At 36.5% G+C, this 15152-nt stretch overlaps 1 protein-coding gene across 3 annotated transcripts in view; it reads left to right on the top strand.

Moving 5' to 3' along the window:
• Positions 1-515: 515 nt before the first annotated feature.
• The window catches only part of REL (REL proto-oncogene, NF-kB subunit), a 37489-nt gene continuing 22852 nt past the window's right edge, over positions 516-15152 (top strand). For 2 of the 3 annotated variants that reach the window (XM_037807338.1, XM_037807337.1), the window contains exons 1-4: positions 516-661; positions 6302-6370; positions 10702-10844; positions 12749-12897. In XM_037807338.1, the coding sequence (XP_037663266.1) occupies positions 652-661; positions 6302-6370; positions 10702-10844; positions 12749-12897 (371 nt within the window). In that variant the 5' untranslated portion in view covers positions 516-651. The remainder of the gene's footprint in view (positions 662-6301; positions 6371-10701; positions 10845-12748; positions 12898-15152) is intronic. The other variant, XM_037807339.1, reaches the window with a different exon arrangement.

Here is a 15152-nt window from a genome sequence, read left to right as displayed (position 1 = left end):
TAAGCCACGCTGCGAAGAACAACCTGGAGGAGGGGGATTTTTCTGGTGTCCGCGGCCTCCGCACGCTTGAGACCGTCAACTGCCGGCTCCGGCTCCCGGCGTTCCCTGCGCTCCCAAGGATTCTTCCCGCCCGGCTCCGGGTTCCCGGGACCCACGCCCCAAGCGCACTGCAGCAACGAGGGCGCACGCGCGGGGGCGGGGAGCGTGCGCGGGGGAGGCAGGGGCGGGGTGGAACGCGTGCCCGCCAGGGGAACGCCCTTCCCTCCCCGCCCCCGGGGGGAGGCGGTGGTGAGGGGCCGACGTCAGCGGCGGGAAATCCCCCTCCCGCCGGGCTGCCCGCCTCTCGGCGGGGCTGGCGCTCCGCTCTCACCGCGCTCCGCCCCCTATCCCTGGCTCCCGCATCCTGGACCGGCGACGCCGAGTGACCCCGAGCGCGAGAATCAAGGGGGTGGGAAGGTGTGAGCCGCAAACCCAGAGGAGGGCGGGAAGAAGGAGGAGGGTCCGGGGGTGGTCAGGGGAACTGGGGGTCCAGCCGGCAGAGGTTCCGCGGCCGCCTGACTGGCTGACTGGCTGGCTGGCTGACTGGCTGACTGGTTTCGGCGGCCTCTGGACTCTTGGAGCTGCCTGCGGGGCGGCGCGGTGAGCGGAGCCATGGCCTCGGGTTAGTATTCCTGGCGGGGGCGCTGAGGACCGAGGCGCGGGCCCTGGGGAAGGACCTCGACCTGGGCTCTTGCTACGCTAACTCGCGGGGGCTTAATGAGGTGGAGGGTGCGGGAGCCTCTTGGTTTGCTGAATTAGGGTTGTGGCTCATTCTGGCTTTTAAGAAGTCGTCTTATCTGGCGAATTGTCAGCCGTTTAAAAAGGTTTCCCGGTTCAGGGTTTGCGTGCAAAATCAAAGCCTTGCTCTGTAATTTGATGCCTTTATAATACCCGGGACCTTAGAAATTCCTAACGGCTTGATTTTAGTATTTAGGGAAGGAAGAATCTTAAGTAAAAAGGAGGACGCGTTCTTGCATGAAAAACGTGATTTGTATTGGAATGGTAGTTTTAAGTTCTAGAACAGGAATGAGGAAATTTCTTTAAATTTCAAATATGAAGAGGTGATCGCAGTTGGGCTGACAGTTGTACAAATTGTGGCGCGCCTTTGAAAGTCGTGTTATTTGTCATAAATGGAAATGTTGCTTCAACAAAGTATGGATGATTTTTACTGTGAAGTAAAGTGTAACTAAAGTAAACGTCTAGTTTGCCGAGTATTTTCTCCCTCTTTATTGAAAATAAGGGGAAAGAGGATTTTTACAAGACTTGTGTTTCCATATAATGGATGTAAATGTTTATTTCCAGTTAGTAAATGTTTGGAACTCTTCCTTTGGGGGGATAACGAGTTTACTAGGAAACAGTTTACAGGCAAGGAGGGGAATCTAAAGTCTGCGGGATAACTAAGGGGGGTAAATCAAGTAGACCGCGTTCGAATTGGACCTTTGCCAGGATTTTGGCACGCTAGACTGGGAGAGGGCGCTTTCCAGGCGGAGGGAACACCGTGAGCAAAGGCTGGGAAGCCTAAAAGTACAGTTACTGCTGTACTAGGAGGCTGGAAAGGAGGGGGGCTTGTTTATGTTCGACACCCCTCCCCCCCTTTCTCGCAACTCCCTAGTTCAGTGACCCTCCGTAGAAGGCTGATGTCTACTAGAGAAGAGGAAGTAGGAAGTATAAAGGACCTTTTAAAAGGGTTGAACAGAACAATGCCTTAGCTACTACTACTGTAGGCTGAAAAGGAAATAGGGGTGTTTCACATGACATTTAATTTCAGTTTGTCTTTGTGGTTTTCATGTAAGAATACAAGTATAGTTTAAGATATTTCAACTTTCCCTTTACCCACTTCAGTGACCCCAAACTTTCAGAAATTCTTCTAAGTTCATAAATTCAAAGCATGTTTAGACTAAAAGTACAAAGGTGACTTTAAGTGTTTGGTTAATTTATTGGTTATCAAAAAGAGATCTTGTGTGAAATAGTAAAAGAGTGGTGATGTTAGAAGTAAAAAACGTCAGCCTGCGTCATTTTAATCAAACTTAATCAAAATTAATTTATCGAATGAATGTATTGTAATACTTCTAATTCTTTCAAAAGAGAAAATAATTAGCCGTTTCTATATAGAGTATTTCAAGACCACATGATTTAAAAGTGTGCTTTTTAATGATGATACTTTATCTTCTGCTGTTACCAGGACTAAGAATTCCCTAAATTGGGGGGGGGCGGCGGCGTAATTTATGGGAATGTAAATTTTAAAGGTTTGAAAGTTGAAAGGTGATTTTCTTACTTCTTTTTTTCGCCTGTTCTCAAGAGTAGCATTAAAATGGGTCTATTTAAAATATAACAAGTTATTTAAAAATGTAATCCAGTTTGAAAACTGCTAGGAAATATTTTTTAAAGGAGTCTGGGTAAATTCTTTTACGAACAGTTGTAAAGGACTTAAAGAGAAAGATTCACTAAATAGATTATAAATTCCCATCCATATTTTGAAACAGAAATTTAATTGAAAGAGTAAGAGAAAAACTGTGTTTAGTTTATCATTATCTAGTTTAGATTCTGTTTGTAGTAAGGGAGTATTACTATCTCAAAAAAGTATTTTTATTGATTACCAAGCGTTTAAGACTATTTCTTCATTTCTAACTGGATGTCATATGTAAACAATTTTTTGTAGTTGCATATATATGATCTGTATAATGTAAAAGAACCACAGATCATAATCTCATAAGTGAAGTTATTAGAGTGCCATGAGGAAAATATAGTAACTAGGACTTTGGTAGTAATATATGATTCTGAATTTTGTTCATATCAGTCATCAGATTTAATTATTTGAGGTTTCACAGCTCTCCCTATTGACTGCTTTTCATTGCTAAGAAAAGAAACAAACCATAAAACCTTGATTCCAGTCTGTTGACACGATTAATTAGAATAGGCATTAGGAGGAAATGTTCCTAAATCTGAGTTATGAATAGTTAGGTAATCGTTACTTTTGTGTATTTATGATTCTTTTCTATTGAATACAAGTAAAATTAGCTATTTTATGTGTGAATTCAAACTTCTCATTGTTTCCGTTAAAAGGAGAAAAGTTGTCCTTGTGTGGCTTGCAGCTCTATTTACTAGTAACTAACACTATCTTTAGTAAAACTTGTTTTCAAACTTAGGTAATTATTTATTAAAAATTTTCCTCAGTATATAGTTTTGATATGTCACCTAATAATAGAAGTACACAAAGAAATTGTTTCTGTAAACTGTACATGTAACATAAATATTGTTTCAGAAATGCTACATGGAAGGGTAGAGATAACAGTGATATAAAAGAATTAAGGCGAATATATGATAGACATAGAGTAAAGGGAAACTGAATGAAATAACTAGGGAGGAATCAGATGAATCATAATTAGGAACATCTGGGTGGTGTTTTTTTCAAATAGAGCTTAAGGGACTCAGAATTTCCTTTTGTTCCAGTTTTCGCTCATCTGTGTTCTCTGCAAATGATTGTGTTGTAGACACGTGACTTTATCACATCTTCCAACTTTCTTGAGTTCTCATCTAAGCTGTGTCTGGATTTTGCATTTATGCAAGTAATCAAGCTATTAAGGATCAGGAGTAAGGTTGCCAGATAAATTTAAATTTCAGATAAACAATATAAAATTTTTCAGTTTAAGTATGTCCCAAATATTGCATGAGACATACTTGTACTAAATATCCATTTATCTGAAATTCATATTTAACTTGGTGCTCTGAATTTTTGTTTTTAAATCTGACCATCTTAATCTTAAAATGGCCATCTATTTTTATTTAGAATATTCCCCTACTTTTTCACACTGGCAGTTAAAAAGTTTTCTCATGACTTGATTTTTTTCCCCATGGCAGTGGGATCTCTATGGCTAAAACCTTTACATCTTTTATTTACTTTGTAGTGCATACATCTGTCAAATCATCAGAAAATTACCTTACTTGGATTCTTTCTTAAGGCCCTATTGAGTCATCCTGATACGTTGGAATAAACGTGGACTCTTGCCCATTGTAGACACTGTGATGTATGGCCTTAGTGTCCTCAGTAAAAATGGGAGTAATATCCATTGCATAGGTTTGTTATAAGGAACAAATGACATTATACATGCCCCATAAATGTTAGTTTTCTTTCTTTAGTGGAGCTGTTTTAGAACTCAGGCTACCAGGAAATAGGAGCTGCTAGAGACATTTAGCACTTAATTAATATTGTTTAAGTATCCTTCAGATTCTGGAACTTTATAAAACCAATAATAGATTAGAGGAGATGCTAGATAGAAAATATATCTTTCAAGAGAATATAAGAGAAGAATGCCTGTTTACCTTTAAGCAATTTGAGATGGTTTGTGTATTTTTGTATATTTTTAAAAGGGAAGTAGGTGTTTGACACTGGAGGTAATGGATCCCGTCTCCTTTGCCCACTAATTAATAGTAAGCATTTTGAGAAAAAAAAAAAAGGAAAATAAAAAATTGCTGAGTAAATTTTAAACTAACTTGCCAACTTGATTGACATAACTCATTCTTCATGTATTTCTTTTGCACCTCTATGTTAATCTTTTTCTGCCTTTCTGGGAATAGGCTTAAGTTTTCTTTGCACCTTTATTAAATGAATGCAATTCTGTCTTTGTAAGAAATAGTTAGTCTAAATTTTGGTCATAGTAGGAAGAAATGGAAAAAAACTCACCTGTGTTGGGTCCCTAGATTTGAGGAAAGATCTTTTTTTTCCTTTCTTTTTTTTCCTCCTAAGTGAGTGGAAAAGTATATATTGATCCTTTTGTTCTTTTATGTCTCAGGCACATCTGTTTCCAGTACTTCTCTGAGGAATATGCATTCTCTAGTCAGCTGTTCTCCAGTGTGGTATTGTGACACATTGGTGTGTTACAATCATTTCTGTGTTCTATTGTAAAACATGTATTACCGATAATAGTTAAAATATTAATTTTTCAAACAGTTTACTTTTTAAAATAAATTAGAGTGATTGCAAGCTACCCCTATATTAGTGTCTTTTTCCCTCACTTGCATTTGGATAAGCTTTTTTGAATGACAGAAAGAAATTGCAGCTGGCTGGATTGCTCAGCCTATTTTAACCATGACACAGCCTATACTTGTACCTCAGTTCCTGTATTGCTTCTTTAGATATGCACATTGGTGTTCTGCTTCTTTATGTTTTAGGGCAAGGATTCTTAATCAGGAGGGTGTGGTAGAATTGCCTGAAAGACATTTTTCAGAAACACGTGTCTGGGCTTTATGTTCAAAGATTTCTATTACTATTCATCAGGTCTCAGGCGAGGTCAGGGTATGTATGTTTTGAAAAAGCTACCTGGATGATTCTGGTATACACCCCCTCTGTGCACTCTGTTCCAGGGATTTCATTGGATCTAAAATATACACACTTGCCTAATACCAGCATGTATTATCTTCATAAACTAGGTTCCATTTATTTTATATTGCAGATAATTTGCTTTTATCAGTTATTGTAACTTTACCTACAGCTGCTAAATTTGGCACCCAGGGATCTGAGCTGCTGTTGTATTAGCTAATGACATTAAATACTTCTCTTCCTTATAACTTCATGATTTTGTAGCATTGACTCTATTACTTATTAGCTATGTGACTTTGAGCAAGTCATTTAACATTTTTGAACTTTAGTTTTATCATCTGTAGAATGGGATAATTCCTGTTCTGTTTTTAATGAATATTAAAGTTGTTAGTGAGGATCAGATGAGAAATCATATAAAAGTGTTTAAATTGGTGTTATAATTATAATTGCTATAATTAACATTTTTTTCACTCTACGCTTAATGCTGGTTCCTAACTCCAGTTTTAAGACTTTAATTAATGTGCCTATTTTTTGACAATTGATCCACTTTTAGCTATTTTTTATTTCAGTGTAAATTCTTTTTTTTTTATCTTAAAAACCCACACTTTCTTCAACAGGCACTGTGTTTTAAAATAACATCCTTTTTTTTTTGCCTAAGTGCAAATAAAATCTATAAATATATCTTACATACTTTTTTGCTATATGTCAATGTTATTTTCATCTGTAGTAGCATTTTACAGTATTGTTCAAAATACAGGGGTCATCCCAACATTGTTTAGTATTGATTTCAAGAAAATACAGTAATCAATTTGTTTAGAACCTATTTTGAAGACATTTAAATACTTCTCAAAAATGTAGTGATTTGTGATAATCTTAATTAGAAGTACTCGTTTTCCCTACAATTCCTTGATTTATATTTTTATTTTACCTTCTTCCACTTCATAGATGACTACATTTCAGCACTTTTTATATTCAGGAAGAATGTCATTTCATTGCTGAGCACTGAGGAAGGAAGTAAGTGGTGCATTGTACTGATGCATGATATAAATGATTTACAGCTGAGAAAAATATTTTTAAAATCATAAATACAGATAAGTCAGAATATGAATGGGTATGCAGAAGTATGAAGGTGTAACGATTCCGTTACCGATAAATCTCTGTTTTTTTTCCCATTGTAATGGAATCTGTTAAGACATTTACTGAACACCTGTGTGCAAGGCACTAAAGAATAAGACAGTGCCTGCCTTCAAATAACTTGAAGAAATAAAACAAGTAACTTTATTTCAAGAAGAAATAAAACAGTCTTCCCAAATTATGGTTATTTGGAATAATGGTCATAAACAAAATACTGTGGAAGTTTAGAGGAAGGAGAGATTATTTCCAGCTGGGGAAATGTAGAATATTAACAATAAATGCTGATACTCAGTTGTTAGTGAGACGTTATCAATACAGAGCTTGTGCAATGGAGGATTTTTTTAAAATTCAGTTTTATTGAGATATATTCACATACCATACAGTCATCCATGGTGTACAATCAGGTGTTCACAGTACCATCATATAGTTGTGCGTTCATCACCCCAACCTATTTTTTGAACATTTTTCTTATACCAGAAAGAATCAGAATAAGAATAAAAAATAAAAATAAAAACGAATACCCAAATCATCCCCCCATCCCACCCTATTTTTCATTTAGTTTTTGTTCCCATTTATCTTCTTATCCATCCATACACTGGATAAAGGGAGTGTGATCCACAAGGTTTTCACAATCACACTGTCACCCCTTGTAATCTACATTGTTATACAGTCGTCTTCAAGAGTCAAGGCTACTGGGTTGGAGTTTGGTAGTTTCAGATATTTACTTCTAGCTATTCCAATACATTAAAACCTAAAAAGTGTTATCTATATAGTATGTAAGAATGTCCACCAGAGTGACCTCTCGACCCCTTTTGAGATCTCTCAGCCACTGAAGCTTTATTTCGTTTCATTTGGCATCCCCCTTTTGGTCAAGAAGATGTTCTCAATCCCTCTATGCAGGGTCCAGATTCATCCCCGGGAGTCATATACTGTGTTGCCAGGAAGATTTATACCCCTGGGAGTCAGGTCCCATGTAGAGGGGAGGGCAGTGAGAGCACCTGCCAAGGTGGCTTAGTTAGAGAGAGAGGGCCACATCTGAGCAACGGAGAGGCACTCGGGGAGGCTGTTAGGCACAATTGTAAGCAGGTTTAGCCTCTCCTTTGCCGTAACAAGCTTCATAGGGGCAAACCCCAAGACAGAGGGCTCAGCATGTCAAGCCTTCAGTCCCCAGTGTTTGTGAGAACATCAGCAACAATCCAGGTGAGGAAGTCCAACACCTCCGCATCCTCCCCCAGCTCCTCAGAGGGGCCCCAAATATATATTTTTATTCTCTGCCCAAATTACTTTGGGATGTGTTGCTATTTCACTCTAACCTATACAGACCTGCCATATCTTACTTCCTATTCAAAGTTCCATGTAATTGTGGTGTTTGAACAAACTGACTGTAGAAGTTACATTGTTTAGAAAATATAGATCCTACACCAAATAAACTGCCATGGAGGATTTTTAAGTTATATAATATGATAATATTTATATCAGTTTTATAATTTAAACCTTTAAAAGATGTTTAATCTTTTTCGCAGCTGCTTTTCTATTCTTTTGTAGGTAGACTTTTTCATAAACACAGTATATAGTTTAAAGAAGTGCTGTGTAACCAATGAACTATTTGAATGCTCACTATGAGCCTAGCATTTTTATTCACACACACCCAAAATGTTAACCACTTACCATTAATGATATCATTCTATATCAGTTTCCCATCAAGGCACCTTTAAATAAGTAGGGGCAGGGATTTATTTGACCTTTAGTTCAACCACATAGATTATTTTAGACGTCACTTCAGAAATACTGTTTATTTTATCAGTTATTGAGAAGAAAATGTACTTTCTCTTATTGAGAAGAAAATGTACTTTCTCTTAAATATTCCTATAGGAATATATAAGGATGTGAACTATTTGAGTGTGTGAAATATTTAACTGTTTTTCAGTAAAATTGAGATAAGTATTATGAAACTGGTTAGGTTAAAGTCAGTTTTCCTTGGCCTTTTGTCTTTTGAATGAACAAATGGGTAGTAGATTCAAACGGGAGGCGGGAGGGGGGGTCTGAACCAAACCTAATAAAACAATAGGTAATAGCAAGAACAGTTTACTCTGTAACCGAAAGTAAAAACCTTGGAGCCATCAGTGATACTCTCTTAATCCCATTGTTCACTCAGTCACCAAGTACTATCAATTTTATCTTCTGAATAACCCTTCACCCTTATTATCTCTACCATATTCAGACATACCTTTCTCATTGACATTCTTGTAATAGCAGTAATCCTCTTTTTTCTTTTCTCTCACATCCATGCACTGCCACCAGAATTCTTACTCTAAAATGCCAACCTGATCACTTGATTTCCCCTGCTTAAAAAGAGCTGTTGATGCTCTGTTGCCAATAGGTTGAAATACAAGTCCTCAAGTGGGCTCAGCGTTTGGTTCTCTTTCTAAAAGTGAAACTGGTGGTTCTTAAACAGATCTTGCTCTTCTGTGCTGCCATACCTTTGGACACACTTGTCTTTCCCTAGAGTGCCCTGCCTTTCTCCCTTCCCCCTCATCTCTCTCCTCTCTTTTTACTTCACTAACTCTTTTTTTTCCTCTGACATAACAAGGCATGTCTGACTCTTTTGCTCTTACCACTTTATGCATAATTTTGTTAGCATTTTTCTCCCCTTTATAGTCTAATAATTTGTATTATATTGCCTTACTGTTCTGTAAGTTTCTTCAGAGTAGCAGTGGTGTTTTGTCCTTCATGGTATCACTGTAAATCAGTGCTTTCAAATGCCTGGTTTTTGGTAAGAACATAACACATGTCATCTCTAATCCTCACAACAACTCTATGAAGCTAGTGCTATTATTACCCTCACTTTACAGAGGAAGAATATAAGAGATTTAATAACATCTCCAGTCTCACTGCTAAGGAGACTAGGTGGAATTCAAAAGGTCTTTTCCCTGTACTGTACTGAAAAGGCCCACACTGTTACCCTTTCTGAAGACTGCTTGCATTCTATCAGAGGATAAGCCTTCAGTCAATGAAATGGGTATCTAATTGTGGGAATTTAGAAATCAATGATTGACAGAGAGTTGTTTTTGTTTTTTTTTCTTTCCAAAGTGTTCACATGTTCACATCCTTGAAAGAAAAACACATTGTTAACTATCCTACTTGGAAGCACACTTGAGTGTTTTTCCCAAGATGTGGATATTAAGATAGGGTAAATGTACATATGGTTTAAATAGCCTTCTTGAGGTTTTAATATACAGTAAACTGCACACGTTGAAAGTATGCAGTTTGATAAGTTTTGACATATGCATGCAACCTTGAAGTCATCGCCACAATCAAGATAATTAACAACCATCATCCCCTAAAGTTTCCTACCCATCCCATACCCCTTTCTTAGGCAACCACTGATCTAACTTCCTTTCCTTATAAATTAGTTTGCATATTCTAGAATTTTATAAAAATGGAATCATATAGTATGTGTTCTTTTTGGTATGGCTTTTCTCAGCATCATTATTTTGAGAGTCATTCATATTGTATTAGTTCATTCTAAAGGTGCATTTTTGAATTATATAGAAAGTAAGTAATTATTTTCTTTTTCTTCCCTGTGTCTTATACTTTAGAAAAGATTTAGATAGGAAAATTCTGATGAGCGTGAAGTTTCCTTTAGGACTTGTTTTGATGTACTATGTATAAGTCTTTTAAGATTCCAGTGGAGATATAAGAAACTTGCATATGCTTCTACAAGGATTTAAATGCATTTTCAATTTCAGTGAATGGTCTTTTAATCTATTCTTAGAGTTTAATGTAAAATCAAACAGTTAACTTGAATTTTTATTCACTATAGAGTATAATATTGTATTTCTGAATACTATTTTCTTAACCTTCTGGGGAAATCTTGGGGGAAACCCTTCTACTTGGTCTCATGTAGGAAGTAGATGTCTCTGAAGTGGTTATCTCAGAACTTCGCTCGCATCAGCTTTAGCTGTTAAGTGATAAAGTACTAACCAATCAATATGATTCGAATGACTTGTGTTAACACTATATAGGAGCTTTTTGAGTGGGGAAAAAGTCTCTCCTACCCAATCATGGATAACTGCATTTTAATTTTGTGATTTCATATTGGAAGGGAAAAAATCTTTATTTTAATCTGCTGTTCTGAAAAAATGGTAACAATCCTTTATTATTGCTATCTTAACCTCAACCTCCCCCCCTTTTTTTAAAAATATTTTCAGGTGGGTATAACCCGTATATAGAGATAACTGAACAACCCAGGCAGAGGGGCATGCGTTTTAGATACAAGTGTGAAGGGCGATCAGCAGGCAGCATTCCAGGAGAGCACAGCACAGACAACAACCGAACATACCCGTCTATCCAGGTAATAGATCCTTCTCTCGTGTGTATCTCTTGTTACAGTTGCTTTGTATTTTAGCTACAGCAGTTACATTAAAGGCCCAGTTTCTTCATCGTCCTCTCCATGGTCTCTTTTTTCTTCCTCTTCTTAAAATTGATCTATACCAGCCAGCTAGATGTCTAAGGACGTTTCTTATATATAGGATGGATTCTTCACCCTGCAGATAAAGCATGAAGTGCTATCGTTGCTTGGGTATTAAATCTAAGCAGAGTACTTCACAGTTCTTAGTGTACATTGGCAGCTTTTGGATCATGATCCCTTTCGTGGAACACTGGGCTAATGAAGAAGAAGCATTCTCTCCTTCCAGAGGTGAATGAACTTGTTCTGTAGATTAGAAATATGGATTTGGAAACTCAATTAGAATTCTTCTTTGCAGTTGCTTGACTTAGTTTAGAGGCTATGGAAAAGGAGAAGAACTTTTTTTCTCCTCTTTACTTACCTTTACTCTTTGTCCTTGATACTCTCTATCTCTTACACTGACTGATCTGAAATATTTTACTCTTTAAATACAATTTTTTCATATTAGCATAAACTTTAAAAGTAGTTTATGATCCAAATATAACTTTGGTAACATGTACTATATTTATATTTATAAAATATAGTATGTCTTATTTGACTTATTTTTAATGAAATTTTAACATTTAAATGCCAATTAAAAACTTTAATGACAGTGGATTTTGAAAAATGTTATTTTTTAAATCTTTCATCAATAGATATTACTAAATTGTTTTGTAGCTAGATTATTTACAAATGTGATTCTATTGAATTTAAAGGGGATTGCCAAATTACAGAATAAGCTAATGGCAAATATATTAATTTCTTAATTTTTATCACATTTTGGCAGCAATATAGATTTGGGTTACTTAAATCCTTTCATTTAAATGCTAAAATGTAAAAAAGGTGAATAAGAAAACACTGTTCTTTCAATCCCTCTTGTCTATAATTCAGCATATTTGATACATTCTTTGGGATATTTCTAAGATCTCTTGTATGTTCACCGTTCTAGTTGGTCCTGAACACTGCAGCTTGAGTTCTAGATCAGCCTGTCTTACACTCTTGAGTGGTTATCTTTCTTTCATCCAGAAAGGCAGTACTTCCTGGTTACTGTTTTAAAAAGTTTAAATTCAGAATTATGGATTTGAGTGCTTTCCACCTGTTAAGCCACCTATTCTTAACTACCTTTTCTCCCTTGTGGTATGCTGTTTTTTATATTCCCTGCATTATTCTTGCAAATTTACTGGTTTCCAAACTAAACATTAGTTCCTCTCCATGCTCAGAGTGCCTTCTTCTCTCATGGTAAACTCTCTTCACTTTCAGTGTTCCACACATATTTTCTGTGTGTTTATCTTGTTAAATTCACCTTGATTCATTGTTTATGATGCAGTGAACACTCTGGATGTGCTTACTGATGAACAAATATTTTTGTGAAATGAAATAGCACATATTAAGTAAAATGATCATATTGGCATGTTGTTATTGCCAGTGTGGCTTAAATAAATACTTTCAAGCAATGTGTTTGGTATGATAGTGCATCTAAGAGCAGGGCATTCAGTGACTTAACATCTTAGTATTTCTTGTTTGTTCTGTGATATAATTTTGGTATAATTTTACTTGTTTTAAAAGGAAAATAAGCAGAGTCAGATGATTTGACCAATTGAAGTTAGGGAGAAACTACATGCTAAAGAACTGAGAGGTAAAGTCTTCCTTCCCAATGTTCTCTGGAAGGTTTTATCCAACTCTGTTGTCCCTCATTTGGACTTTTTTATCCAGTGCTGACAATATTATATAAATTGAATGATTATTTAATAGTTCATTTCTTAATGATATATACTTATGGCTCATATATTTCATATATTCCCACATTTCAGATTATGAACTATTGTGGAAAAGGAAAAGTGAGAATCACATTAGTAACGAAGAATGACCCGTATAAACCTCACCCTCATGATCTAGTTGGAAAAGACTGCAGAGATGGTTACTATGAAGCAGAATTTGGACAAGAACGCAGACCTTTGTTGTGAGTATACAATCATAGACATCTTCAGGAATAGGATAAGAATAGGAGAAGCCTCTGCTTCCTATCTATGATCTCTGTTACTTTTTAGCAGAATAAACTCAATTTCTCATTCTACTTCTATTTATTGTGTGTATACATTTATTTTCTTAACTGTTTGTATCATAACTACCCCTTCCTTCTTTCTTAGGAAACATAGCCCATGATGGTAGCAGGAGTACTTTTTATTGTTACTAAAAGTAAATATAAACTTATATAATGCTGTGGATTTTTGTTTTTAGTTTGAATAATTTATGAAAGGTTTTCTTTTATAAATTTTTATTCTTGCCTTTTCATTTATAGTTAACCTAAAAATTGCTAGATGTGAGAAAATTAGCTGGAAAATTCTAAAAAATTATTTAGTAAGAAGCAGATTATAAAATTAACAGTTGTAAGATTATGGGATTATAAGTATCAGAGCTATATTGAAGATGAATAGGATTGATAGGGGTTGTTTACAGGCATGTTTCCTATAGATCAGCACCACAAATACAGATAGGTGCTTGCAAGATATACTTCAAAGATATGACACCAGTCTAGAGAGTTGACAACAGAATGGTATGTGGGAAAAATCTACCTATTGTATACTAGAAACTATAATTAATAGGAAAAAAAAATCAATAGTTGTAAGATTGTAAAAAATTTAAGTGACTTGTTGTGTTGATAAGTCTCCCAGTGGATGGGCCCATTCAACATGTTAGAGTATAAATTAATAAAATCTTTCTGGTGGACAGTTTAACAACTAGAAAATAATTAAGCATGTTCATATATTTAGCTAAAATGATGTTCATTACAGTTCTATTGTAATGGCAGAAAGTTAGAAGCAGTCTAACCCAAAAGGGATTAAATAAACTGATACATCCATGCAGTATACTCTATTGCCTTAAAAAAGGCATTGCAGATGTGATACGTCTGTTGAAATGGAAAGTTATTCACAATATGTGAGATGAGTAAAGTAGGTTTTAAAACAGAATATATGGAGAATAATCTCATTTTTGTTTGAAGTAAATTTTTACACATACATGGTAGTATATAGACACAGGTATTAGTAGTAGTTGTCTCTGGAATATGCCCAAACCATGATCTTACCTCTGCTCCTCTTCCCTTCAAAACTGGTCTTCTTTCAATGTTCCTTATCTTAGACATTCTCTAAAAGCCCCAGACATAGGTGGTCATCCTCGAAATCCCTCATATAAGCACACACATGTTGAATCTACTAATAGCTACCTGCAAATAGCTCTTGAATCTGTTTGCTTCTCTCAGCAGACTCTTATCAGTATCTCATTACCACTGTGGTCTAAATCTGGAACACTGGAATAATCTCTTGACTGGCCTTCTTACCTCTCCTCAGCACCTCTCCCACCCTCACTCCCTTAATCTGTACTTCACATTAGGCAGAGTGATCTTTTCAAATAGAAATCGGATTGTGACCCCCATATTTAAAACATTTTGATGACTTTTTGTGGTTCTTGGAATAAGGACAGCATTCCTTACACAGCCTACGAGGCCCACATGGCCCACTTGTATTTCTAACCTTCCCTGCTACTGCATTCTCCTTGATCTTACTTTCTAGTCACACAGGCCTTCCATTAGTTTCCTGTGCTCCCAGTGCTTTTCTGTAGGGCCGTTGCATGTTCTGTTCCTTCTGCCTGAAAGTCTCTTTCCTCTCCTCTTCATATACTTCGTTGCAATTCATGTTAAGTGTCACTCCCTGCTTGAAGCCTGTTTGCCCTCCCTGAATTGGTCAGCTCTCTCCCATTATAAGGCTTCCATAACATCATGTATATCTCTTTCACAAACATTGTATGGGTTCATTTTAGCATTTTTTGTGTGTGATTATTTAATATCCATCTTTTTCACTAGAGCAGAGGTCAGCAGACTTTTTCTGTAAATGGCCAGATAGTAAATATTTTTAGGTCTGTTACTCAATTCTGCTGTTATAGCACAAAAGCAGTCATAGACAATATTTAAACAAGTGAATGTGTGTGTATTCCCATAAAACTTAATTTATAAAAACAGGGAGTGGGCCAGAGTTGGTCCATTGGCTGTACTAGGCTATAAGCTCCATTAGAGAAGGGATTGTATATCCCCAGTGCTTTCCAGGGTTTTTGGCACTTGGTAGGATCCCCAAACTTGCAGAATGATTGTGAGTGAATGAATAATTGATGAATGAATAGTTGAATCTTTGGGTGCTTCCGACTCTCCACTGCTCTTTGAAT

The sequence above is a fragment of the Choloepus didactylus genome, chromosome 17 (genome assembly GCF_015220235.1).
Source record: "Choloepus didactylus isolate mChoDid1 chromosome 17, mChoDid1.pri, whole genome shotgun sequence".
Classification (NCBI taxonomy): domain Eukaryota; kingdom Metazoa; phylum Chordata; class Mammalia; order Pilosa; family Megalonychidae; genus Choloepus; species Choloepus didactylus.
Note: the sequence above shows the minus strand (reverse complement) of the source record. Positions and strands in the feature narration are given on the sequence as shown.